Below are 26,399 nucleotides of genomic sequence, written 5' to 3'. Positions count from 1 at the left end.
CTTGGTAGACCCAGACACAGGTATTTTAGTTCTGGGAAGTGTTCTTGTACTGATTCTCTGATAATTTTACTTCTATCATGGTGAAACAACAGCCATTTTATTGGTCACTTTGACAATGGATGGCTCATCTCTGCTTCGCAATGTCTGAGACCTCATTTTGGGGGGTGCTAATGGCTGGAGATGGCTGGGATGCTTAGCTGGGGGCTTGGCTCTGGTTTGGTTCTTTTCCTCATGGCGGCTGCTGAAATGTCCCAGCTGATTTCTTTACGTGCATGGACTGGGATGTCTGGAATACCTGGGAGTTGGCTGGGTGTCCTTTTCTGCAGCCTGTCCATGTTGTAGCCACAACATAGCACTCCCAGGATAGTCAGTTCTCACATGCTGGCTTGCTTTTCCTAGAGCAAATATCCCTAGCCATTGAGGGAGAAGCTTCAAGGGTTCTTATGACTTTGCCTTAGAAGTTACATAATGTTACTTTGTCCCATTCTGTTGGTCAAAACTGAGTCACAGGGCCAGCCCAGATTCAAGGCAACGTGGGTTGAAGGGTATCCATACCAGGAGATGTGCTCATTGGGGAGCCAGTTTGGAGACGACCACACTCCCTCTCTTCTCTGTTACTTCTTTTAGAACCTTTATTGGTCAGATATTAGATCCCCTGATGTTTTTTATCTTTTCTCTTTCATATTTCATATCTTTGTTTTTTTTGTTCTACCTTTTGGGAAACTTTCCCAACTTAGTCTTCCAATCATGTTTCTGTTTTCTAAGATCTCTCTCTTTCCCGATCAGTCTATTTTTATAGCACCCTCTCTTTGTGTCATGGATACAAAATCTTATCTCTCTGAGGATATGAATTTATAATATTTTTTTTGAAGTTTCCACTGGTTCCTTGCATTGTCTATTTTCTTCCGGTTCCTCCTGATAGCTGGCCACCCTTGGCTGTCTCTCTGTACCCAAGAGCAAAGCACTAGGAGGTGAACTGGGGGCTCTGCGTGCTGGGGCTGGTGTTCCACCTGGGGACCTCCGTGCAGGGTGATGATTGGGTAGCAGGCTGCCCTTTCCATTGGAGGCGCCCAGGCGTTGTCTTTTCTGAGAGATTGTTCAGCGATGAGGGCTGGAGAGATTGTTCAGCGATGAGGGCTGGAGAGATTTCAGCGATGAGGGCTGGAGAGATTTCAGCGATGAGGGCTGGAGAGATTTCAGCGATGAGGGCTGGAGAGATTTCAGCGATGAGGGCTGGAGAGATGTTCTGGCTGGTGAGGAGGTGGTGTGCTGAGGGGCTTCAAAGGCCCAGTGTCTCAGGTATCACGCAAGCGTTCCTCCAGGTCATCCATTCTGGTCCGTCTTCCAGGCACTTGTGAGCTCTTGTAGGCTGAATTTTCCTTTCTATTACCTTTGCTCTTGTCAGTTTACACTTTTTTTTTCTTTATTAAAAAAACACTATTATTTATAAGGGGCTTCAGAGAAGCGTAATACATGCATGCAGTCAGTCTGATATATTCATTGTGGAAGTCTCAATAGGCTTTAGATTATATCTATTTCAGTCTCTATCTCTCCATCCACATCCATATGCATATCCCTATTTATATCCATCTCTCCTAAAAGAAGTGAGGAAAAATTACTTAAAGATTATTTTTCATTGTGATTCACATTGTATACTACAATTATACACATTGTGATACAGCCAAACTGAACCATAGCATAAGGAGAATTGGGTTTGAACTTACCATCCGGTTCAAGAAATATATACTACCAGGCTGGGAAGATGCTGCCGTTCTGCACTTTTGTGACTCCATGGTTTTGTGATTTTGATTCTGAAGCTGTCTGAGGCTGTGACCTTGTGAGCTGGCTGCCTTTGCTCTAATCATGATGTAGCTCCCTCAACGGAGGCCAGGCAGTGCCAAGCAGAACGCTGACCCCGTGAGGGAAGCTGCTCCCAGGGCCATTTCCAAGGGAGGCGGTGCATTCAGGGCTGGGTGAGACGCGCACAGAGGTTGGTGATTTCCTCAGTGTTGGGAAAATGGGAGCCTCTCATACAGTGGGGTGACTCTCCCATCACCCCCTCCCTGGCCCTCCCCCTTCCCTCGGCTTCCTTTCATACTCCACTTCATCTGGGCGGGGGTCCTCCCTCCCTCCCTTCTCCTTTCCTGTCCCCAACAAGCAGCACTCTTGTTCCTTTCTGTCTTTTCAGCCCAACCTGTTCTCCCTGGAGCCTCTCCTCAGCCTCCACCTTGGTTATCCCTGCACTCATCTCTGTGCTGTGGCTTCAGTTCTTTTTGGAACCCACCTGGGTGTCCCAGGGGCCTTGTAGTGTGTCCTGAATGAATGAGTTATCATCTGCCTCTCTCTCTCTTTTTTTTTTCATTTTTCTGAAGCTGGAAACAGGGAGAGACAGACAGACTCCCGCATGCGCCCGACCGGGATCCACCCGGCACGCCCACCAGGGGCAATGCTCTGCCCACCAGGGGGCGATGCTCTGCCCATCCTGGGCGTCGCCATGTTGCAACCAGAGCCACTCTAGCGCCTGAGGCAGAGGCCACAGAGCCATCCCCAGCGCCCGGGCCATCTTTGCTCCAATGGAGCCTTGGCTGCGGGAGGGGAAGAGAGAGACAGAGAGGAAAGCGCAGCGGAGGGGTGGAGAAGCAAATGGGCGCTTCTCCTGTGTGCCCTGGCCGGGAATCGAACCCGGGTCCTCCGCATGCTAGGCCGACGCTCTACCGCTGAGCCAACCGGCCAGGGCTCATCTGCCTCTCTTAAACCCAATTCTCCTTAGTCTGTGTCATGGTTAAAGCATCGATCGTTCAGTTTCCCGAAGTCTTTTCACGTGTGTAGTGCTTTCTTCCCCCTTTACCTTCAGTCATCAAGTGCTCTTCGTTTTGCCTCTGAGATGCCTTGGGGATCTGACCCTCTTCTTTCACTTCTGTGGCCACAAGCACGCGGGACCCCTCGCATTCACTCCTCCCTCCGCCTCCTCCTCTCCCGGCCCCTTTGTCCTCTCTGCTGTCCGGAGCTCGCCAGCAGAGCCCTGCAGGGCAGCCGTGCCCTGCCTTCAAACCCTGCTGCTCTTTGCCCACGAGATCGAGTTCAGATTGCTTAGTGCGTTTTCCAAATTTCAGCCGTCTAAAAACCACCTTCACTGTTCCTGTCATGTCTGGGTGCCACCTGTGTTAGTTATATAATAGTTTCCTTTAACTGGTTCAGCTTTTAAAACGGGAATAAACTTGTTTTAGAAGGCAATGAGACTACCATGAAAGGAAAATCAGAGTGGCCTCGTCACAAATGGAAGGTCACTGTAAAAGATCAATAAATATTACAACCTAGACCACCTCAGCTGCCTGCGGGGAAGCACGCACCTCACTCTGGCAAAGTGTGGCGTGGGTGCCCCTTCCCGGCGGGCTCCCACTCTTCCCCACGGGCAGTGCGCACCACGGTGTACATTGTGGACTCTGGAGCCACACTGCCTGGGTCCGAGCTTTGCTCTGCTACTTTCCAGCTCTGGGAACTTGGGCAAGTAACTTCGCTTTCTGAGCCTCAGTTTCCCCATCTGTAAAATAGGGTTAATGGTACTTGCTGCAAAGGGTTGTCACAGGATATGGGCATCACTCCAGACAGTACCCTGGATAAGCACATGATAAGCCCTGTGGACTGGTGGCTGGTTTTCACTTTTCCTTTCTGATTAAGTGCCGGTAATGTGTTCCTCCTGCATGGGCGATGCCAGAGGGTCCCCTCCCCCCATGCCTCTGCCACTGTGCGCTCCCTTTCCCTTTCCTCTCCCAGGCAGATGCTGGCCTTTCCCTCCAGGTGTAGCTCAGCTGTCACCTCCTTGGGAGAGCTTAGCTGATCTCCCAAAGAGACCTGGCCCTCCCTCCCCCAGCTGCTCCCGGCACTGTATTCTGTCCCTGTTTTAAGTCATAACCCACTCTTAGTGCTTGGGAAATGGGTTTTGCACATGCGTGTGCTGTGCCTTCAGGATGGCTTTTGCACTTTCACTTCTCCTGCCTGCATTGTCCCCTCAGATGCTTGAACATAATACAGGGGTCATCCCCTGCGCCAGGACACATGGCCCACCTTGGTCTTTGGGAACTCAAGTTTAAAGGACGTGAGAAGGTGCTGCTTAGTGTCCCCTCTTCATATCCTGCTGTGGCACTCGGGTCAGGCAGAACTGACTTTGTCATTGTGAAGGGAAAAGCCATGGAATTGGGAGTTGGAGATTTTAGGGTTTCAGGGCCAGATCTCAAGTTTTCTGGCTTTGTGACCCTCAGGCCCATACTGGGTCCCAGGGTCTCTGCTTACTCATGTGTGAAGTGTACAGTGTCAGTTGGTTCTGAAAGTTGCCTTTTCAGAAAAGCCTTATTTTCTTAGGAGTGCAGAGATTTGTCTCTCTGTGTGTAGGATGGTCCACCAGCCCTGAGATGTGATGCAGGAGGAGGCGTCATTGTCCCCAACCACAATACATGGTTCGGTCTCCCTGGCTGGGTCACCATCTGGTATCCTGGCTCCCCTTGGCACCTGCCCTTTCTCCTACGCCTGGCCCAGTTGGAGTCAGGCTCTTCCAGGGAAGGACAATGACGTCCTCAGCCATTACGCTCAGAGAGAAGCCAGCATGCCCTGAAGTTGCCGGAACGGACTGCTGCCTGGGCTTCCCTTGGTCCCTGTTGCAGCCACATCACGATGCCCAGGCCGTGGCCTGTGGTGGGCACACCTGTGCAGCCCTGGCTTCTGCTGCCAGTCTGCTCCATAGAGAAAGCACCCATAGCCTTCTCTTCTCCTCTCATACAGGGCCCTGGCACTCATGCTTTGTTTATAAACCAGCTATGCTTTCTGATACATGACCAGCTCACTTCCTGTACAGCCGTGCGGAGGGGACTTGGGAACATTACCTCTCCTCTGGACAACAGGAGAGAAGCTGGCAGTGGGGTTTGGGCAGCTCTGCCTCTCTGGCCTCAGTCTTCTTGTATTTGTGTTTGCTCTGTTGATGGCTTCTATTATTTGTCCCAGGGTTGCTGGTCTCCGCATCCACGAAGTCTGGGATTGGGTGGGCGTGGTGGTGGGGGTGCTGTTTTGCATCCCCTGGGGAGCTTTGAATTATTAAAGGTCCAGGGATGTGCTCCGAATCTCCGGGATCCACTTGGAGCATGCACGGGGATGGGCTGTGACACCAGAGTCCACCGTGGTAGGTGCTGACAGGTGAACAACACCTGCTCCTTCCAAGGGGCTCTCTACGGGGCATTAGGATACTCCCTCCACCTGTTGGAGCCTCTCATTCCTGACTCTGTTACCCCTTTCCTGCCTCCACCCCTCCGCCAGCTCTGCTCGGCTCATGTTCTTCTCCCCTTCCACATGGGCCCCAACACAGGGTGGACATTAATGTCTTCACCTCTGGGTATTCCCTTTGGGGTTTGGAATTAACCATGTGCATGTGCAGGACCCCGCAGTCCACACACAACGGCTGTGTTCGCCTGTCCCTGCATACCGGGCTGAGGGTCCAAAGCATGTGGGCATCAGAGTTCCCCCAGATCATAAGCCATCCCTGCCTTCCCTCCACCCTCTGATTGGCTCTCTGCTTTGGCCCCTCCTTCACGTCCACTCCTTCCAGCTCACTTGACAGCAGTCTTGGCAACAATAACAATGGCGACCAGACATTGCATTTTTCTGAGTACCAGGCACTGTGCTAAGTGCTTTACAGACCTTATTCACAGCACTCAGTGAGGTGGTGTTATTATAGTGTTTAACGGAAGAGGAAGCTGAGGTGCAGTGAGGTAAAGTAACCTGATCAGGGTTATGGGGTGGCGCTGGAATCCACATCCAAGCCTGCTGGACCATTGAGCCGGTGCTTTTGATCCGTTACGCTTACTGCCCACCTGCCTCCCTTGAGGCCAGAGCCTGGCCCTCTGCTTCAGCCTGCTGCCAGGGTGTCCTACCATGCATGGGTGGAACTTCTGGAATGCTTCTCACCCGTGGGGATGCCCCAGCACTGCTGGCTGATAGAACGAGGGCTGTGGGGTTGTGCCACTGGGCCGGTAGGCAGTAAGGCAGGCTCCTCTAGGCATGGACCCTCAGCCCCCGCCTAGCCTGGTCCCACTCATCTGTTCCCCTGGCCCAGCCCACCCTGAGATCACATAATTCTCAATCACCATGAAAAGTGTCTGTGACTTCAGTCATTTTGGGAAGTTGAACACAATTTTCTGAGTCCTGTGCAGGAAAGTTGAAAGTGAGTAGTAGGAGTTGTGAGTTAGTGTGCCCATTCTGCAGAGGGGAAAGCAGAGATGTAAGACTCGGACAGTCCAGCTTGTCATCGTCCTGGCCTCTGATCTCCTTTCCTCCTGTTCTGTTGGTTTCTTATGATGATCTCTCTTGAAGCTCTTTATATTATATTAATATTATTTTATTTCTTATTGTTTATGGTCTAGTTGGTCACATAGGATGTAGAAATATGAAGTTAGAACTCTAAATATCTCTCCAAGTGAATGACTGCTGCAAGTACTTAAGCTGGGAGTGGGGAAGAAAGGCATTGCTTCCTTCCTTCCTTCCTTCCTTCCTTCCTTCCTTCCTTCCTTCCTTCCTTCCTTCCTTCCTTCCTTCCTCCCTCCCTCCCTCCCTCCCTCCCTCCCTCCCTCTCTTATTCTCTCCCTCCTTCTTTCCCTTCCTCCCTTCCTCCCATCCTCCTTTCTTCATTCATTTCTTCGTTCATTTTCATTGAGCTGTAATTCACATATAAGATGTTGCTTTCAACAGGTGGGAGTAGTAAGGAAACCCTATTGAGCATCTTAAATGCTGCCACAAAGCAAGAGCTCACACACAGCCTGGGGCCCTGTGGGCACCAAAAGGCAGCCAGAGAAGAAACTAAACAGCAGGAATGACAGAAGTGGAGCTCATTCAGCCCCCCCCCTCTCATTCCTTAAGAAAATTGAGATACAATTTATATAATAAAAAATCACCCTTTTAAAGTGTATAAATGCAGTGGTTTTTAGTATAATCACAAAATGGTACAACCATCACCACTGTGTAGTTCCAAAACGTCTTTGTCACCTCATGCTATGACCCTTGAACCCATTAGCAGTCACTGCCTGTTCCCTCCTCCCCGCAGTTCTGGACAGCCACTGTTTTCTGTGTCCTGATTTGCCTACTCTGGGCATTTTGTATAAATGGAATCGCACAATACATGGCATTTTGTGTCTGGCTTCTTAAGCATGTTTTAGAGGTTCATCCAGGTTGTAGCATGTATCACAACTTCATTCCTTTTTATGGCTGAGTTATATAGTCCATCGTGTAGATGGACCACATTTTGTTTATCCATTCATTGGTTAATGGGCACTTGGGTTATTTCTACCTTTTGGCTGTTGTGAATAATGTTTTTCATTCCTTTTGGTTTGGTTTTCCTGAGAAGCTCTTTGTGGTGGCCACCGTCTGCATTCTATAGCTTGGCTATTTGGAAAGCAAGAGAGAGCAGAGCTGGGTTGGTAGATGGCTGGGGAACTGGTGTGGGGGAGATGCAGTTGCAGACAGGGGGAGTTTGACGGGGTTTGGGAGGACTCTCTGCCAGAGGGAGGGCTTACACCTGAACCCCACAGCTAGCTGATGAGAGGTGGGTATTTTCCCTGTTGATTATTAACTGACAGTTATGATACCGAGAGTAGATCCCTGGGGCTAGAATTGGTGCTTAGTTGAGATGCCAGAAATGTTTTCAGAGACATTTGAATAGCCCTAGACTCTTGATTCTCTCTCTACCTGGGATCCAGGTCACCGTTTTATGAGTTATGGTAATAATAAAGATGATGATTATAATAATAATTGTCTACATTTGTATAGGACTTTGTGTTTTATTTCACAGCCATTACTTTTAATTGCTTCTCTCTCTTTTTTTTTTTTATTAAGTGAGAGGAGGGAGGCCAGAAGGCAGAGACAGACTCCTGCATGCGCCTTGACTTCCTGGCAAGCTCCCTACAGGGCAATGCTCTATCCATTTGGGGTTGCTGCTCTGTTGCTTGGCAACCAAGCTATTTCAGTGCCTGAGGTGAGGCCATGGAGCCATCCTCAGTGCCTGGGGCCAAATTGCTCTAACCAATCATTTGAGCCATGGCTGCGGGAGGGGAGGAAAGAGAGAGAGAGGAGAGAGAAGGGGGTGGGGGGAGAGGAAGGGGGGTGAAGTGGAGAAGCTGATGGTCGCTTCTCCTGTGTGCCCTGAGTCAGAATTGAACCCGGGACTTCCACACACCAGGATGATGCTCTATTGCTGAGCGAGCCGGCCAGGGCCTAGTTTTAATTCCTTATATACCATTATCACCACCATCTCTGCAGATGAAGGAACTGGGACCCAGAGAGGCAGGGTGACTTAACCAAGGTCACACAGTGGGGTAGCAAGTAGAGCCAAACTCAAACCCAGCAATCTCTTGATTCTTAGTGTGGGACATTTTCACAGGAATGTGTGAGAGATGATGGCTGTAATGATCTCAGATGGTCGGAGGCAGAGCCGACTGTGGCTGGAGGTGAGGACCCTGGATGCCTGGGTGCTGTGAGTGGGGTCATCCTCCCCGAGCCTGTCCAGCCCATTTGGGTGAATCACCCCTTTGGTTCTTCAGCTTCCACTCCAGGCTTTGATAATTTCCTGATTTGCATTTGGCCAAAGCCAGTTAGGACCTCTCCTGGCCTCCCTGAGCCCTCCCAGCCACCCCAGGATCCCCCAGGCTCTGGGGAAAGACTTCTAGAGGAGAGGATGTCTGTGGCAAATGGCTCTGGAGCAGAGGGTTGCTGAGTGGGCAGTGCCTCTAGGACCCCCAGAGGCAGGAGGAGGGCTCCTGTGCTGTCTACTCGTGCCTGCTCTTACCACCCTTCTCTTAGCTGAATGAATGATCTCATGATCCTCCTCCCTGTCCTTCTTTCCCCTCCTCTGCTCTCATCACAAGCTGCTCTTATGTGTCCCTGTGTGGGACTGGGACCTGTGTCCTTAGAGCTGCGTGTGGGCATTTGGCTGGCTTGGTTGAAGGGGCAGTTTTCAGTCTCAGTGCCATGACACATGTCAAGATCACTGTGGGTTACTAGAAAGATGCTACAGAGAATAGTGCAGGTCCCGCCTCTGCTAATAATTTACCTTTTGATCATAATAAATTAGAACAGATTCAAGGTTGCCCCGTGATGGACTTGTGTCACTCTCACCTACTCACGTGTAGTCTGTTTGCCTGAGGAAGGCCTGGAATTGCACTGAGCACTGTAGTTCTTACTCTGTCTTATCTCAGCACCAGCCGGTAGCGGGCAGACCTGACTGTTCTTGGGAGGATGGCTCACACTCGGATGTCATTGGTTAGGAGGGCTGGGACAGGACAGGATGGGGCCCCGCTGACCGTAGCAGGGGCAGCCAGGCTGAAGCAGGGATTTCGTCCTCCTTGGTTTTGGTCGTCCAGGTATAAAGCCCAGACCAAAGCCTGGGACTCAGGCATTGTTTTTGTTTCCTAGGGCTGCAGTAACCAAGTACCACAAATATAACTAAGTAGCAAATGGGGTGGCTTGAAATAACAGACATTTATTGTCTTAGTTCTGGAGGCTTGAAGTCCAAAATCAAGGTGTCGGCAGGGCCAGGCTCCTTCTGAGGGCTCCAGGGAGGAATCCTTCCTTGTCTCTCGTAGCTTCCGGTGGTGGCCCCTGGTCCTTGCCACGGCTTGGCACGTCAGCCACACCATTCCAGTCTCTCTCCACTGTCACGTGGCGTTCTCCCTGTGTGTTCGTTTCTTTACATGGCCACCTTTTCCTCTTATAAGGAAATCAGTCATATTGAAATAAGAGGCCAACCTACTGACTTCATCTTAACTTGGTTACATCTACAAAGGTCTTATTTCCAGTAAGGTCACATTGTCAGGTTTGGAGGTTAGGACTTCAGCATATCTTTAGGGGGGACAGGATTCAACTCATGATGGGCAGTTAACTCTTCAATAAGTGCCTTTGGCTCCTAGGAGGGGAGGGGTGGAGTTGTGAGGAGATATGGTCAAGTGTGCCTCATTCTCCCCATAGGTGCCACTTTCTACCAAATTCAAGTAGATTCTAATTTGCAGCCAAGGGCCTGTGTGTGCTCTGAGCTCTGGTCTTTCTGAGGGCAGCAGTCGTGCCTTCTGCCCACCCCGGTGTCCTCTCTGGAGTCTCGGCTAGAACCCTGGCGCTAGCATGAGGCTGGTGCTCATTCCTGCTCCAGCACCTTCCAGGGTCCAAGCGTCATTAGGGAAATCCTGGCAGAGACACCCTGTGCTCCCACTTGATAGTCCTCACCACCCCCTGGAGATGGGTCCCTGGAGGTTATTCCAGTGTCCAGGGAAAGCAGGCTGGCGCAGGGGAGAGGGACTCAGGCCAGGAAGGGTTGGGTATGGGGGCCTTTGTCTGGGAGGCAGGGACCTTGGATAAGAATCACATCTGCTCTGGTCTCATGGGAGTGGACATCTTGCACCTTATGGAGACAACCAGACAGTGTGACCATGTATATGAGCATCCCTTGACACTGATATTAAAATCCTGCCAGGAGCCCTGGCTGGGTAGCTCAGTTGGTTAGAGTGTTATCCTGATATGCCATGGTTGCAGGTTCAATGCCTAGTCAGGGCACATATAAGAAACAACCAATAAATGCATAAATAAGTGGAACAACAAATTGATGTTTCTTTCTCTCCCTTCCTCCCCCTTTCTCTAAAATTAATAAATAAAACCCCTGCCAGGGTTGCCTCCCCTAGGGTTTGTGATTTTGGAGATCCAGGGACACTATTGGTCAGGTTGGCCCACAAGCCATCTCCGGGCTGCGGGGGCGGGGGGAGGGGGCTAGAGGTTCTCAGCTAACCCCCGGCAGTCCTGTAGTCTCTGGTGGGGGGCTTGCCTCCCCTCCCCTCCCCTTCCTGCATGCTTTTCCCTATTAGGTTCCCAGCCCCCGGAAGGAACTGCCTTTGTCCAGCCTCCCCTGAGGGGACTTGAGGGTGATGCTCTCCGTCCTTGATCATTCTTCCTCCCTTCTCTTGCCCCAACCATGGCTCTCTGGGTGCAGGCTCATAGAGGAGGAGCAGTGGCTGCCTGGGAGAGGGCAGAGTGGCCGGAGGGGCCGAGCCAGTGCTGGAGCCAGCTCTGTCGGGTCCACAGGCAGGTGAGAGCCAGAGCAGCCAGGCTGCACCCCACAGTGGAAGGGGAGGCTGGTGGCTCTGGCTGAGAGCTAGAAGCCACATTCATCCGCATGTGTGCCTGTGTGTCTGTGCGTGCACACGTACTGCGTCTTGGCCCTGCTGGTTCTTGAGCTCGAGTCTGGATCAGGAGGAGAGGGAGGAGACCCCCTCTCCAGCTATCAGAGTGAGGCCAAGGTCCAAGAAGAAAGGAGGAGGAAGGCAGATGGAGGAGCAAAGAGGGGGAATTGGCAGGGTTGAGGTTAATGGGGTCGCGTGGGTCCTCTCCAAGCCAGATGTTCACCTGGCCTCCTTTCTGTGCTTCCTGGAGGACAGGCTGCAGGGCGGCAGGAGCGGAGTCAGTGGACAGGGCCTGGTGGTGCCTGGCCTGCTTTCCCTTCGACTGGGCCTGTCTGGCCTGGGGGGAGCATGGTGGGGCGTGTCTGGGTCCAAGGCAAGGGCTTGCTCTGGAAAGGCCAGGGCTGGGCTCTACAGGGGGCGAGCTTCTCTTATGAAGGAGGGTGGGGTTGGAGCTCTTACCCTCCCACCCCCCTGTTACTGGGCTGGAAAGAAGTACAGAAGCATTCTCTCGAGTTGGCAGAGGAGGTCCTTTGGTCATTTAAGCTGGACCAGGTGTTGGCTGACGCAGCTGCTTCAGGCTGGGGCTCTGGAGAAGGAAACAGCTGCAAAGTTGGGGCTTCTGTGGCTTATCCTGGTCTTCTTAGGCTTTTAATACTGCTATCCTTGCCTCCCCACTCCCCCCTTTCCAGGATATAACTAGGACATGTCCAGGACGCCAGAGTCCCTTGTCCGGGGACACCCCCAGGTTCTGCCCAGCTGGTCCTATTGCGTAACTGTTGTCCTAAAGTCTTATCCTAATGCAAACATTCTGCCTGGAAATCAGACTCAAACTAGCACTCCCTGGTCACCAGCAAGGGCCAGATGGAAAGTGGGGAGTGTGTGAGAGCAGCGAATTTGTCGCAATCATGTTGTCATGGTGACATAATTCTGTTTAGCTGTCTCTCCATGGTCCTAGCCCACATGGATTAAAATAAGTTTTACCTGCAGTTTACATAGCAGGCAGCCCTGTCCTCCCAACTTCAGCTGTCTGGCCAGGGGTGGGGTGGGGTGGGGTGTGTGAGGTGTGTGTGTGTGTGTGTGTGTGTGTGTGTGGTGTGTGTTAAGGGACAAAGGAGCCCCAGAGGGGATGAATTGAAAATGTTTACCCCTCCTCTTTCTTCTCCGACCCCAGGCCCAGTCCTGTGTCTCTCTCTCTTTAGCTCTGTGGTCCTCAGACTTCACTGTGCATCAGAACCACCTGGAGAGATTGTTAAAATACCGATTCCTGGGCCCTGTCACCGGGAGTCTGGTGTGGACCCAAGACTCTGCATTTCTCACAAGTTCCCAGTGATGCTAATGCCGTTGGAGCAGGGACCACACTGGGAGCAGTCCTGCTTTACCTCTGATTACATCCCAGCAAAGAAATGTGCCTACTCTAGTTCTGCAGTGGGTGTTAGACGTGTCCCCAAGCCCAGCTTTAGAGGAGAGGGGGGCGGTGCAGGCAGGCCTCACTCACCTCTTCTGTGTTCTGTGGCCTCCTTATAGGAAGCAGGAGCTGGCCCACAGCTCAGATGTGACCCTCCCAGACCGGTCGCTGTCCCCTCCTCTCACTGCACCTCCCACCATGAAGGTAAGACGCTTCCAGTTGGGAAGTGGGGAGGGTAAGGTATGTGGGGGGTCAAGCTCAAGGCTCTCTTTGTTTTGGCCCCAGGCCCCGCTGTGACCGTCCCAGTGGGGGCCATGAAATGCCCAGACACCTCTGGAAGCCGGTTCACTTGAGCTTAGTGTAGCAGGAAAGTGTGACTGGGAGGTTCAGGGGTGTGAGGGCGTGGTGAGGAAATAGACTGGGCTGCTTGGCAGTTAGTGAGAGGCCCTGTGGAACTGTGGGGTTCTGGAACAAGGGGCGTGGGCAGGAGTAAGTGGGAGAGGGATAGAATGCAGCCAGAGGTTAGTGCCTTAACCCATTTGTGCTGGAGGCTGGAATTTTTGAAATTCAGTTCTTCAAAACTTTTTGAAAATTTACATCACTTTTTGACAAGCTCCCAGCAGGCCTGTATCTGCAGCAGTGACTAACTGTGCACCATGTGATAACACATACCCTGAGGAGGCAGACATGTTTGAAAAATCAGACCTCGGCGATGACCTTGAGCAGTAGGATATAAGTAACTCCCATGTCATTATGTTCCAATAATGGGACATGAGGCATAAATGGGTTAAGGGGCTACTGCCCAGAAGGGCTTCTGGGGTCTGGGGGTGAGGAAGGAGGGGTCCTGTGGGCTGGGACCCTCTTGGTTCTTGAATGGAACTTGCATGCTGGTCTCCTTGCTTCTGAGTGGCCTTCTTGGGTTGTCCCTGTACCCCAATCCCTGTGAGAGAGTTACCTTAGAGGTTCTGGGGAGCCAGTAATTATTTCCCTATTAACACTTTATTCACAGGTCTCTTTCCTGGGAGAGGGTCCAGGACCCCAGGACCCTCTCATTCCTGGAGAGGAGCTGAGGGGGCAGCACCCTCCCCCCACCATGCCCTTCCCCTTTACCCTTCAGTCCCCCGTGGCAGGATGGCCACACACGCCTGCTGCGGCCCTCAAGGAGGACTCGGCTCAGGCAGTATTCCTGCCTAGGCAGCAGTGCACCTCCATCCCTCCCCCCCCCCCCCCCCATTACGTTTTCCCAGGTAGGGACTTGCTTTGAAGAAGTCACCTGCCTCCTGAGTCATATGAGAGGATATATAGGCCAGCTTCCATCTCTGTCCTGGAGCTCTGCTGTGAGCTGACTCACAGGGAAATAATTAGGGCTCTTCTCTGTTGCACCCCCTCTTCCCCGACATAGTCTGTTGCAAAGTGATACCCCCTAAGGAAGCAGATAAAAAGCATCTTTTCATTATCACCCCATTACTGAATGCCCACTGTGCACAGAGCTGTGTGGTATGCACTGAGGGTAATATCATTTGAAGAACAGCTCTCGCTGGATTAGTTCTAGAGTGGGTGGGCTATAGGGCTGACTGAGGCCAGCCCTGCTGTCTTCCTGCTGGGGGTCTGGGGCCACTGAAAGCTAGACTGCCTTTATGAGCCTCGTCACAGTGCTGGCAGCTGAGCCAGGTGCTGGGGTGGCTTGTTTGCACAGGGTAATGCTGGAAGCATATCACCATTGTGAGTTTCAGCATGTTGATCTGCAAAATGGGGTGTGGGATGCTTGTCTCTGTGCACATGGAAGGCGGGAGTTTGCCAGGGGAACTCTGAAAGTTTCCTAGGAGGAGTTGCTGAGTTCTTTTGGCAGCCTTTAATTACTCACTCATTTAATTCCTTCAACGCCCAATATTTATTTGAGTGTTGTATTAGTCAAGACTGTTGCTTTCAAGTGAAAGAAACATAACTCACTTTGGCTTAAGCATAAAAGGGAATTTATTGCCTTTGTAATGGCAAATATAGACTCCAGGCATGGCTGCATCCATAAAACCTGTCTCTTTCTCTATTTCTTCTGTATTGTTTTCATCCTTTGTTAAACTCTGTCTTCGTGATTACGTGACTGTGACAGCTGCTCCTACTTGCTAAGTGACTCCAGTGAAGAGTCTTTTTCCCTAGTAGTTCTAACAAAAGTCCCAGGGAGGAAGCACATTGGCCTACCTTGGATCACATGTCTATCTCTGAACCAATCATTGCAACAGAGAGATGGAAGGCTCTGATTGGCCAAACTTGGTTCTCATGTCTACCACCTAAACTCTAAGAACCAAGAGTGGGAGGGGGAACTTCTCAAAGGAAAGTTGAGGTGTTACTATGAGAAGAAGAGAAAATGGATGCAGAAAGGCAAGACCAACAGCAATTCTTTTTTTTTTTTTTGGTGGCAAAGACAGAGAGAGAGAGAGAGACAGAGAGAGGGTCATCATTGTGGCTCCTTAGTTGTTCATTGATTGCTTTCTCATATGTGCCTTGACCGGGGGGCTCCAGCTAAGCTGGTGACCCCTTGCTTAAGCCAGCAACCTTTGGGCTCAAGCCAGTGACTATGGGGTCATGTCTATGATCTCACACTCAAGCCAGCGACCATGTGCTAAAGCTGGTGAGCCCATGCTCAAGCTGGCGATCTTGGGGTTTTGAACCTGCGTCCTCTGCATTTCAGACCAACGCTCTCTCCACTGCACCACCGCCTGGTCAGACAAGACCAACAGCATTTACTATAAATGTTGACAACGTCCTGAGTGGTGGGGACTTAATAGTGATTGAGACATTATGATCCTGCTCTGGTTGGTTAGCTTAGTGGTTAGAATGTTGGCCTAGTGTATGGATGTCCTGAGTTTGATTCCTGGCCAGGACATACAGGAGAAGTGACCATCGACTTCTCTCCCTTTCCCTCTCCCCCTTCTCTTCTTTTTCTCTTCCTGCAGCCAGTGGCTTGATTGGTTCTAGTGTCAGCTGTGGCACTGAGGATAGCTTGGTTGATCCAAGCATCGACCTCAGGTGCTGAGGATAGCTTGGTTGATTGGAGCATTGGCTCCAGATAGGGGTTTCCCAGTAGATCATGGTCAGGGTACATGTGGGAGTCTGTCTCACTATCTCCCCTCCTCTCACTTAAAAAGAAAAGACATTGTGATGATCCCTGTTCTAGAGTTTGCAGTCTAGCTGTGGAGATAAGAGTTGAAAAGTAATTTTAAGAATGAGGGATGGACAGTTAGGTGTGATTAATATTCCATAGGAGAAGCACCGCATAACTGGGGGACAATATAAGGTCTGTGGAGGGGGAATCTAATGTAATCTTGGAGTCTCAGGTAGGGTTTGTTTTTTTTTTTGAGAGAGAGAAGTGAGAGATGAGAATCATTAATTCATAGTTACTTCACTTTAGTTGTTTATTGATTGCTTCTCATACGTGCCTTGAGTAGAGGACTCAAGCCACGCCACTGATCTCTTGCTCAAGCCAGTAACCTTGGGCTTAAGCCAGTGACCTTGGGGTTTTGAACCAGGCACCTCAACATCCCGGGTTGATGCTTTATCCACTGCGCCACCACTAGTCAGACCAGGTAGGGCTTCTTTGCGGAAATGAAATTTAAGCTGAACCCTGAGAGTTGAGTAGGACTTAGTTAGCCGAGTTATAGTCAGAGTGGAAGAGGGTGTTCTATATGCTTATTACTCAAAGGGAGGCCAAAAGACCACTAACACCTGCATTATTTGGGAGCTCCTTAGACATGCAAAATCCCCGGCCTCACTCCAGACCACTGGGTGAGAACGTGAATTTTACCCACACACCCGGCTCTGAAATGCCGTGCCACAGGATAGAGGTGGTTTTTCCAGCCAGAATGGCCAAAGCATCCACAGTTAGGGACAGAGTCAGACCCTTGAAAGCTTTGCTGAAGATTTTGAGCTTTCTCCTAACTAAGGGCAATGAAATTATTGAAGATTTTAGTCAGAGGAGTAAGATGATGGGAGTTTGGAAATATCACCTTGGCCGTTGTGTGTGCGGTGCATAGGGAGGAGCAGGTGGAAAGTGGGAGATGAGTTGGGAGGTCTCTGCAGGAGTCCAGTTTGGAGGGGACGGCGGCCTGACTGAAGGCCCTGTGAGGTTACTTGGAAGCGGTCAGACCTCAGGTTTCCTAGGAGGTAGACTGATGAGGATTTGGGAGAGGTAGGGGGCTAGAGTGGCCCCAGGTTTGGAGCATCTGGATCAATGTTACAGGCATTTTCTGAGATGGAATGACCTGGAAGGGAGGATGAGGGCTTGACTTCTAAGTGCTGAGTTGGACATGCTTGAGACACGAAAGGGAATGTCAGTGAGCAGCTGGGTATTTGGGGGCCAGGCTTAGAAGGAGGGTCTGGACTGGAGGTAAAAATCTGATGTCATTTTCATAGAGATGGGAATTGGAGCTTGGGGAAGAGGGTGGGTGGGGGTGGGGAACTCTCCAGGAAGAGGGTGAAGTAAGGAAAAGATACCTGGGGTAGCACCTTGAGGGACTCAAGGAAAGGCTGGTGTGGAGGAGGCTGGGCGCCTGGTGGGAGGAGCATTTCACAAAGGAGGGTCGGAAAGCCGTGCCCGCTTCTGCGGAGAGGCCAAGCACAGTGCGAGTGCGCAGTGGCTTTTGGGCTCAGTGGCCTGGGTGCTGATGTACCTGAGAGCAGTTGTGGGGAGTGAGTGGAGATGGTGCGCAAGTCAGAGGGTGTAGACAACGCTTGTGAGAGGGGAGACTTGAGTGTGTGGAAATACTGAAGGGAGAGAGTCAGGAGGGCACACGGAGATCCAGGAGAGAGGGAGACTGATGAAGAATTCATATTGGTTTATTAAAAATTATTTATGACCGTATGCTGGGTGCCTGACCCATCTCTGCTCTGGCTGGCACAGGGCCCAGCCAGGTGTCAGGGGCTAAGGCTGGCCTGGGTGGGGCCCACGGCAGGCTCAGAACAGAGCAGCTACCTGCAGGGAAATCTTAGTGACTTAGTCAGAAGACAGCCCAAATGCTGAATGCTCTGTCCTTCTTCTAACTCGGCTTGGGAATTTCCCAGCCTATGACTTTACTGTCCAAAGCTCCCAGGCCAAGGTCAGAGCTGGGAACTCAGAGAAAGATTTGAGGGGTTGCCCTGGGGACTCACACTGGCAGTAGGACCCTTCTTCTGTGGTTGGTGTTAGGAATCAGTGTGTGGTATACTTGGACTTAGGGATCTTTTAGTGACTGTCATTTGGCCTCATTCTGTACCTTACACTTAGCCTGAGGCATCTGTCCACTAGGACGTTCTCTTTCTCTGTGCAAAGCTAACTGATCCACGTGGGACTTAAAACCATGATCCTCATTTTCCTCGCCCAGCCTGCTCGCCGCAGGGGGAGCGTTTTGGTGACTGCACTTATCAAGTCACGTTGCTGGTTGTGGGAAGCTTCTTCCGATTGAATTATTTGAGGCAGCAACCATCTTCTCTGTGGATCCCTAGTCCGGGTGGGGGGGTGTGGCTGTCAGGTGCTTATGGTGTTTTGGCCGGAAGGGACATCCAGGTCAGAGAGCCTGCAGTTGATCTTCTATTTCTCTGGTTTTGCTTGAATCTTATGTCCCAGCTGAGCCTCTGTATCTCGGTAATACGTTTCTAAGTTAAGCTATGGACATGTTCTGCAGGCTGTGGGCCGAAGGCCCTTCCTTTCCCATCTTCCCCAACACAGACCTTGGCTCCCACCTGCTGTGAGGGCAGGATCAGGCCTCCCAACTTCTCGGGTTGTTACTGTACACTGAAGTCTGCAACACGGAGGTGGAGGGTTGGCTCTTTCCAGGCTCTCTCCCCCACAATATCTGGACAGTGTGGGAGGGTCTCACCTGTTTTTTTTGGCAGTGCAGGTTGGGGTAGAGGTGGCAGGCATACTCCTTTGGTATTGATTAGCTTGGGAGCCACAGAATGTCAGGGATGGATGATCCATCTCCTTTATAGATAAGTTAGATGGATAATGACTCGCCCAAGGTCCCACTGAAGGTACTTGTGCTCCTACTATAGTCAGCAGATGGAGTTAAATTCAAAGACCCAACCTATTTTTGGTAAAGTGCTCCTCTCATCCCACCCCACACATGCAGGGACAGCCGTTCTTCTGGTTGCTTCTCCCATTGGGGTGGGACTGGTGGAGCAGTAGCTGCCTCCAGCCTGAGAAGCTCTTCCCCCTACCCCAGGCTACTCCCCCGCCCCCCGCCATGCTTGCTGCAACTGGTCCTACTTGTCCTCCCCCACCTCTTTGCTGTTTGTGTTTTTCAAGGGGATTTTTTTGATTTTTTTTTTCTAATATGAAACTGAGAAAAAGCAACCAAAGAGCTGCCGAGCAGATGGGCTGAATGAGAGCCCAGTTCCCAGCCAGAACTCCAGCCGTGGATGGCGCAGGGCAGGCTGGGAGAGGGTTTGGGGCCGTCTCTCTGTGAACGCTGTGGATTGTTTCTAGGCCCACATGTTTTATGATCATGTTTTCATGCCCAGATGGATCAACAGGCATTTAGGGAAGGCTGGCTTTGTGTGCCCAGCATTACACTGGGCCCCATGGGGTCAAACCAAGGCTACAGTCCTCATCCCTCAAAGAACCTGCTGTCTACCGGGGGCCTTAACTGAGCAGAAGAAACCATATGGCTCAGTATGTGGCAAGCTCAAGTGTGTCAGGTGGCTTCTCAGTCGGCGGAGAGGAGTGAGGACATCTTTGTGGGGAGGCCGATGGGGGGAGTCGGAAGGGGCCCTGATGGAAAGCATGGGGGTTGGGCCAACCCCCCTGGACTGACCGTACACAACAGCCTTCCTGGGCTTTGTGAAGTGATGGGGCTCGATTTACCCACCCGATTGTCCCCCAGTTCACAGTAAGTGTGCAGAGCGTTTCATTGAAGGTGACAGTGCTGGGACTTGGTGTGACCTTGATCAGAACCATCACACTGGCCCCTGGAGCCCCACTAGGCCTGAGCCGGCTAGGTCAGCTGGGAGATGACCTGTACTCAGTCTCCATTTGTGCAAGTCTGAGGGAGGCCTCTCTTCAGACCTTCTCCTTTCAGGCGAAGATAAGGAGGCCTGGTGTCCCTTCTGTGGGGATGAGCAGAGAGTCCTGTTCCTACTTTGCTTCCTTGGTATTTGGCTCTTCACGACTCACAGATACCTCTGAAACCTTTAAGGGTAGGTCAGGCAGGCGTGGAAGTCTCCAGATGCCAGGGGGAAAAACGGAGGTCAAAGGCACCTTCTCTTCGTCCCCGTTAGGCAGAGCTGTGCGGGTCCCCTCCTGCCCTCCCCGCTCACCAGCTGCCCACCAGCCAGTCTCTCGCCCTCAGGGTCGGCTGGGCTTTCCTTTCCAGCTTGTAGCACAGCCCTAGGCCCGATGCCATCTCTTCACTTTGCCCCCGGTTCCTGCCCCCTGTCTTCTCTCCACCCTGGGAGGGGTTGAGTGAGGGGTGTTAGCCCCTCTCAGATCTACCAAATATGTACAGACAAGGTAAGGAGGCATTTGTGGGAAGGATGTTGGGAGCCTTCTTGGGCGGGGACAGGAAGGGCTCAACGACACCAGTATGGAGACTTGGTTTTCTTTTTCTTTAAGAAAGTCCCGGAAGGGGACACAAGGGGACAGATATGTGTTCCCCTGATTACCACTGTGGCAGGAGGTTTAGCTGATTCTCTTGCTGATATGCCGTGGGCTCTGGGAGAGCCATCTCTGGTCTCCATAGACCCCATTTATGCCTAATGGGGGTCCAGATGACTTCTCCTCAGAAGCCACGTTCTGGAAGCCTTTGGATTTCATAAGAGGCCAGTGGACAGGGGATCCCAAGGACAGTGCAGTCACGAGGAGGGGCTTACCTGGTCTGCATCTGTGGGGCTGCACCTTGGAAGCATTGAGACCATGGTGATGTCTGCGTGTGCACCACCTGCACAGACCCACCCCTCATGTGTGCATATCTGCACATATGCATATTGTCCCTGATTTGGTTCATGTTTCAAGGCCAACTAGCTTATAGTTCCTGCAAATTACTTTAGATGTAACCGGATTTTTAAAAATTGACACATTAAAATGCATAAATCTTAACTGTTTACTTTTATTAAAGCATGCGCTCATGCACTCATACGACTCATACTCTGATTTAATTCATATATAGGATATTTCTGCCACCTCAGTAAGTTCCTTGTGTCCCTTCATAGTCAATCCCTGCCACCCACTACCCTCCCAAGCAACCAGTGTTCTGATTGTTCACCGTGAATTAGTTTTTGCCTGTTCTAGGACTTAATTTCAAAGGAATCTTGTAGTTTGTACTTTTGTGCTTAGCTCAGTATAATCTCCATGAGGTTCACCTGTGCTCCTAAGTGTGTCAGTAGTGTGTTACTTTGTGTGACTATGCCACAGTTCACTTATTCTCCAACTGAGGGACATTTGAGTTGTTTCCAGTTTTTGGCTATAATGCATAACCAAATACTTTGAACATTATGGTATAGGTATTATTGTTTTGTTTTGGGCATGTATGTATTTTCATTTCTCTTAGGTAAATACACAAAGTGAAATGGCTGGGTCAAATGCTAGGCAAATGCTTAACTATATGAAACCAACCAAACTTTTTGCCAAATGGTGGTACTAGTTTACATTTTGACTGGGAAATGTTATGAGAGTTTTGACTGCTCCATATTCGTGCCGACACTTGCCATTGTCAAGTTATTTAATTTTAGCTACTTGAATGGGTGTGTAGGGGTATTTCACTGTGGTTTTAATTTGCATTTTTCTGATGAATGATAATGTCAAACACATCTACACAGGCTTGTTGACCATTCTTATAGTTCCCTTTGCTCCTCGTTCTCCTTGAAAATTGGAATGTTTGTCTTCTTGTAGGCATTTTTTAGATATTCTGGATACAAGTTCATTTTTTTTTCTTTTTGACAGAGATACAGGAAGGGAGAGAGGGGGAGGAGAGAGATGAGAAGCATCAATTCATAGTTGCTTCACTTTAATTCATTGATTGCTTCTCACATGTGCCTTGATGGGGTGGGGATCAAGCTGAGACAGTGACCCCTTGTTCAAGCCCGCTACCTTCAGCTCAAGCCAGCTACCTTCAGCTCAAGCCAGTGACCTTAGGCTTCAAGCCAGTAACCATTGGGCTCAAGCCAGTGACCTTAGGCTTCAAGCCAGCGACCCTGGGGATCAAGCCAGTGACCTTGGGATCATGTTGGTGATCCCACGCTCAAGCCCAGTGAACCCACGCTATAGCCGGTGACCTTGGGGTTTTGAAGCAGGGCCCTCAACGTCCCGGGCTGAGACCCAACTACTGCACCACCACTGGTCAGGCGCAAGTTCATTTCTTAACAGTGTCTTCAACAGCAGAAGTTTTAATTTTGATGATGTCTAATTTATGGATTTTTTTCATTTTATGTCGATAGCTTTCTGTTTCCTGAGAAATCTTTGCTTATTCCATATAGAAGCTTTTAAATTTTCACTACAGGTCTAAGATTTATGTTAATTTAATTTAATTGTGTATAGCACAGTAAAGGGGTCTAGGTTTATTCCCACAGGGATATCCAGTGGCTGTATATGTGCACCCATGTATTTGCACAGCTATTCTGTAAGCCATGGTGTTACTCTAGCCCAGGGATGGCAAACAGGTGACACTCATGCTCTCACTCCACCCTTCTGCCAGCAGTCCAGGCAGATATCAGTAGTTGATCCTGACACTCTTTCCCATGAGTTTAGACGTGGGTCATGTTCCTCTCCAACAAAACACTGCAGGCAACCACGGCCAGCCATGTGGAGTTGACATTTGAGATGAATTACTTCTGGCATCTCTGATTGAAATTGTCAGAAGAGGTTATTTGCTCCAGATTCCATAGCTGGTAGAGTCAGGTCTTTCTGTGCGACCCAGAAGCCTGTGCTGTCTTCTTCACTGCTCCAGACCACTTTGCACGAATCATTTGAGCATGTTACTAAATCTCCCTGACCTCTAATTTCTTCACCTGTGGAATAGGGACAGTGACCACCTAGAAGAGTAATGGAGTAATTTGTGAGGTGGGTGGTAGAGGGACTATGCATAGTAGGTGCTCAATAAGTGATGATGATAATGATGTGGATGTAGTTCTTGCCTTGAGAAACAACTAGTTAGGGCTTCTCTCTAGGGAACTGGGAGCCACCAACACATGAGAGTCCCTCACCTGCTCCCATGTAGCCTCGGGCCCCTGGCCTTTCGATCTGGAGGCCCCAGAGGGGAGCCCTGCTTCCTAGAAATTGCTCATGAAGTCCAAGCCTAGGCCTAGGCATCCAGGTCGTCTGGGCCTTAGTCCTTCTCTCCTTAGTGCTGGGGAACAGGCCAGCTGGGCTTCCAGAATGTTCTCTCTGAGGACCCTCTTCTCTCATTTGATTCTCTAGCCTATCTCCCTTTCCTTCTGTCAGGCCACATGCCCTCCCCCACCGTGGGGGCTAATCCAGTTCCTTTGACCTGGGTCAGGATCCCTTTGAGGCTCTTTCTCAAAAGGTGAAGCAGTGTCAGGTCATGGTTAAGAACAGTGTCTGGAACCAGTCTGCCTGGGCTGAATGAAGGCTTTACCACTTTCTGGCTGTGGGACTTCTCGCTGCCTCAGTTTCCTCATTTGTAGAATAGGAATATAAGAGAGGCTGTTGTAATGGGGACTAATGGAAATGATGTCAGTTTATCACTGAGAAGAGAGGCACGCAGTGTGTGCAGCAGAAGTGTTAGTCGTCATTCCTCCAGAGAACAGCAGTGCATAGAGGGGGAGTCTGGATGAAGTGCACCGACCTTTCCGCTGTTGATACAGTTTCTCCTCAGGATGCCTGGGTTTCCTTCCCTGCCGGGTCCTCACGGCTGAGCTGGCTCTTCATGTCTAATGAACAAATTGAAAGTGTTCTGTGTGATCGCCTCCACCTGATCCCTGTGTATCAGACTCGAAGCCGCCTGAGACACTTGGGTGACAGTGAGGGGGCTGGAAAAAGGCTGAAAACGAAGGTCCTGCACAGCAGACTCAGCCCGACCCGGGGAGCGTCCTTCTGGATCACGTGCCCGTTCCTGTGGCGAGGCTGCCCCGAGCCAGCCGGAGGGGCTCACAGTCCAGGTGATCCCCAGGGGCACTGGAAGACCCTGCAAAACCAGTGTCCTCATAAAGAATTTGGGGATCAGACTGAGTGGAGACTTGGACATTTCAAGGCTATGGAGAGTCCCAAGCTTGGCCTTAGAATATATTTTATGATTTGTTTGTCTCCATCAGAAGTTTCCTTCCTAACTCCTTTTGCCTGTGGCTAAATATATTAAAAGGAGTCTATATTTCTAGACAGACACTGATCTTGTGCCCTGGTCGAACACTTGGCATTCAGGGCATCTCCCTGTGGCTGCTTCCCACTCTGCTCTAGTCCTCGGTATGGACCTGCCTTTGAAGGCCTGACCAGCGTCCCCCCCTTACCTTAGCCCCCGGCTCTCCCACAGCCTGCTTGTTTGGGGTCCTGCTCTTCCTGGTGGATTGTGGCAGGTCTGGGGCACAGAGGCCTGGGCCTCGCCCTGGGATTTTGTAACCAACTGTGTGATATTGTGCAGTTCAGTCACCTATGAACTTCAGTTTCTTCATGTGTAGAACTGAGCCCACTCCATAGGTGTGCTTTGAGGGTTACTGGAGGAAGCAGGTGGGCAAGGGCTTCAGAAAGCACAGGCACATAAGGAACTATAGATTGGTACGTAGTGGGCACTGGTAGTTATTATCATGGGCAGTGAGCTAAATGCTTGTGGGGTGGTTTCATTGATTATCTCACTCTCCTGTTTGAGCGGCCATACAGACTTCTTCACTGAGACCTGCTCAGGAGGTGTCCTGCCAGACTCTACCCCCACCCTCCTGAATGTGTGTTACCTGACACTCAAGCCCAGTGTATCTTGTGCTTTCGGGGAGAGTGGGTGGGGGGGTTCTGTGTTTGCTCCCAAAGGGACACTGAGAAAGTCCCCCAAGGACACAGGACTTTTTTTTCTGTGTCCCCCTCCTGTTGGCGTTTTCCCTTAGGCCTGGCGGAGTCCCTGCTGAGTGTGGAGATGATGTTTCAGGCTGTGGGGTGTGGATTTACTTCCTGGGGCTGCTGGAACCAAGTACCACAAACTTGGTGGCCCCAAACAATGGGAATTTATTCTCTCACAGTTCTGGAGGCTGGAAGTCTAAAAGGGGGTGTTGGCAGGGCCGCGGTCCCTCCGAAGGCACTAAGGAGGAGGACCCTAGCTTGCTCCTTCCAGTGTGGGGTGGTCCAGGCACTCCTTTCACTCGGGGACTCCACTGTCTGCTTTCGTCGTCCCCCGGCCTTCTGCTCTCCCTGCTCTCTCTGCTCTGTGGTCTCTTATCAGGATTTAGGGTCTACCTGGATCCTACCAGATGTCATCTCAAGATTCTTAACTGAATTAGATCTGCAAAGATCCTTTTTCCAAATCAGGTTATATTAGAAGATTCCTGGACGTGGACATACCTTTTTTTGGGGGCTACCGTTTAAACCACTATAGGTGCGGGCTGCCTTCTCTCAGAAGCTCCTGGTAGGAGCTTGGTGAGGCCCAGAAGCTGTGTGATTGGATGTCATTCAAGTAAGACTGCAGGGGTGTGTGTGATGGGACAGGGTGCTGCAGGTCAGGGCTAGGAGGATCTGGCCGAGTGCAGCCTCAACTCACGTCCCAAGGGGAGGACGTTTTTTTCCCCATCCTTGCTGCTACAGGGCCTGGTACTGTAGCGGCCCACAGTTGGTGCTTTATAAACACTTGGTGGTTGGTACTTAATGCTTATAATAGGTTATTTGTGACTCCTCATTGATAGATCTAACCTTGAGAGTGTGGCATTGAGCAAAAAGCCCAGTGTTTTCTTAGAGAACTTTTATAAGATTTTTTGTAAATAAACAGCAACCCCCTGATTTTTATATAAAATGCTGTTATGCTTATTATAAACATTTTAAACAATTGTAAAGTACAGAGAAAGCAAAACAAAACAAAACAAAAAACCTAATAATAATTCTAACATCCAGACATATTCATCCTTACCATTTGCTAAGTGTCCAGACATCTTGGCATCATACACACAGATAGAGGCATAAATAAATGTTTGTGTTCCTTTATAATGAAATAGTTAAATTCAATTTTACTTGCATTTAACCAGAGAAGAAAAGGCCTGGTGGCTCAGAAGGAATTGCTTAAGTTTAGATAAATGTTTCCTCTCTGTAAGGGATATTAATTCCTATAAGTGTCCTCTGAACAGGAGATGCAAGATTAAAAAGTAATTTTTCAGGATGGAGACATTAACTTTTTTTTTTTTACTAACCTGTTTCAATTTGATACATAATGTTTGTCTCCCTGACTTGAAATAGGAGGACCAGGTGATTTTGGAGGGGCAGGGGCCCCTAGGAGGGCATGACTGTTGCTTTTGAGGCGAATTGCTGTGCCCTCACCGGGAGGCTGGGCTGACATTTGCTTCTCCAGTCCCATGGCAGGAGGGCCCCAGAGCCCCGGCTCTCCTCTTGGTTAACTCAGTTAACCAGACGCCGAGCTGAGCTGTTGTGGGCATGGATTGGGTTTGTTAGCATATGACATGGGCTGAGCTGTTTTGATTTGGCAGCAGGACCAAGAAGTATCTGAAATGTGAGATGTGAATGTGATGGCTGGTTGGCTCTAAGTGGGAAGCCAGAATGGGGGTAGATGAGGCCAGGAGAGGGCAGAAGGGAAGATTAAAAGGAGGGGGTGGGGAAGAAGGAGGGCAAAGGGTTGGGAGAGGTGAGGTGGGGGTGTTGGGTGTGCTTCGTGGATGATTACTAGCTCGTA

At 50.5% G+C, this 26,399-nt stretch overlaps 1 protein-coding gene across 7 annotated transcripts in view; it reads left to right on the top strand.

The window, feature by feature from the left end:
• Nucleotides 1-26,399, top strand: part of RAP1GAP2 (RAP1 GTPase activating protein 2) — a 242,789-nt gene that overhangs the window by 111,836 nt on the left and 104,554 nt on the right. For all 7 annotated transcript variants that reach the window (XM_066363456.1, XM_066363461.1, XM_066363460.1 and 4 more), the window contains one exon: nucleotides 12,723-12,807. In XM_066363456.1, the coding sequence (XP_066219553.1) occupies nucleotides 12,723-12,807 (85 nt within the window). The remainder of the gene's footprint in view (nucleotides 1-12,722; nucleotides 12,808-26,399) is intronic.

Source organism: Saccopteryx leptura, chromosome 2 (assembly GCF_036850995.1).
Source record: "Saccopteryx leptura isolate mSacLep1 chromosome 2, mSacLep1_pri_phased_curated, whole genome shotgun sequence".
NCBI classification, from domain to species: domain Eukaryota; kingdom Metazoa; phylum Chordata; class Mammalia; order Chiroptera; family Emballonuridae; genus Saccopteryx; species Saccopteryx leptura.
This window is presented reverse-complemented; position numbering and strand designations above follow the sequence as displayed.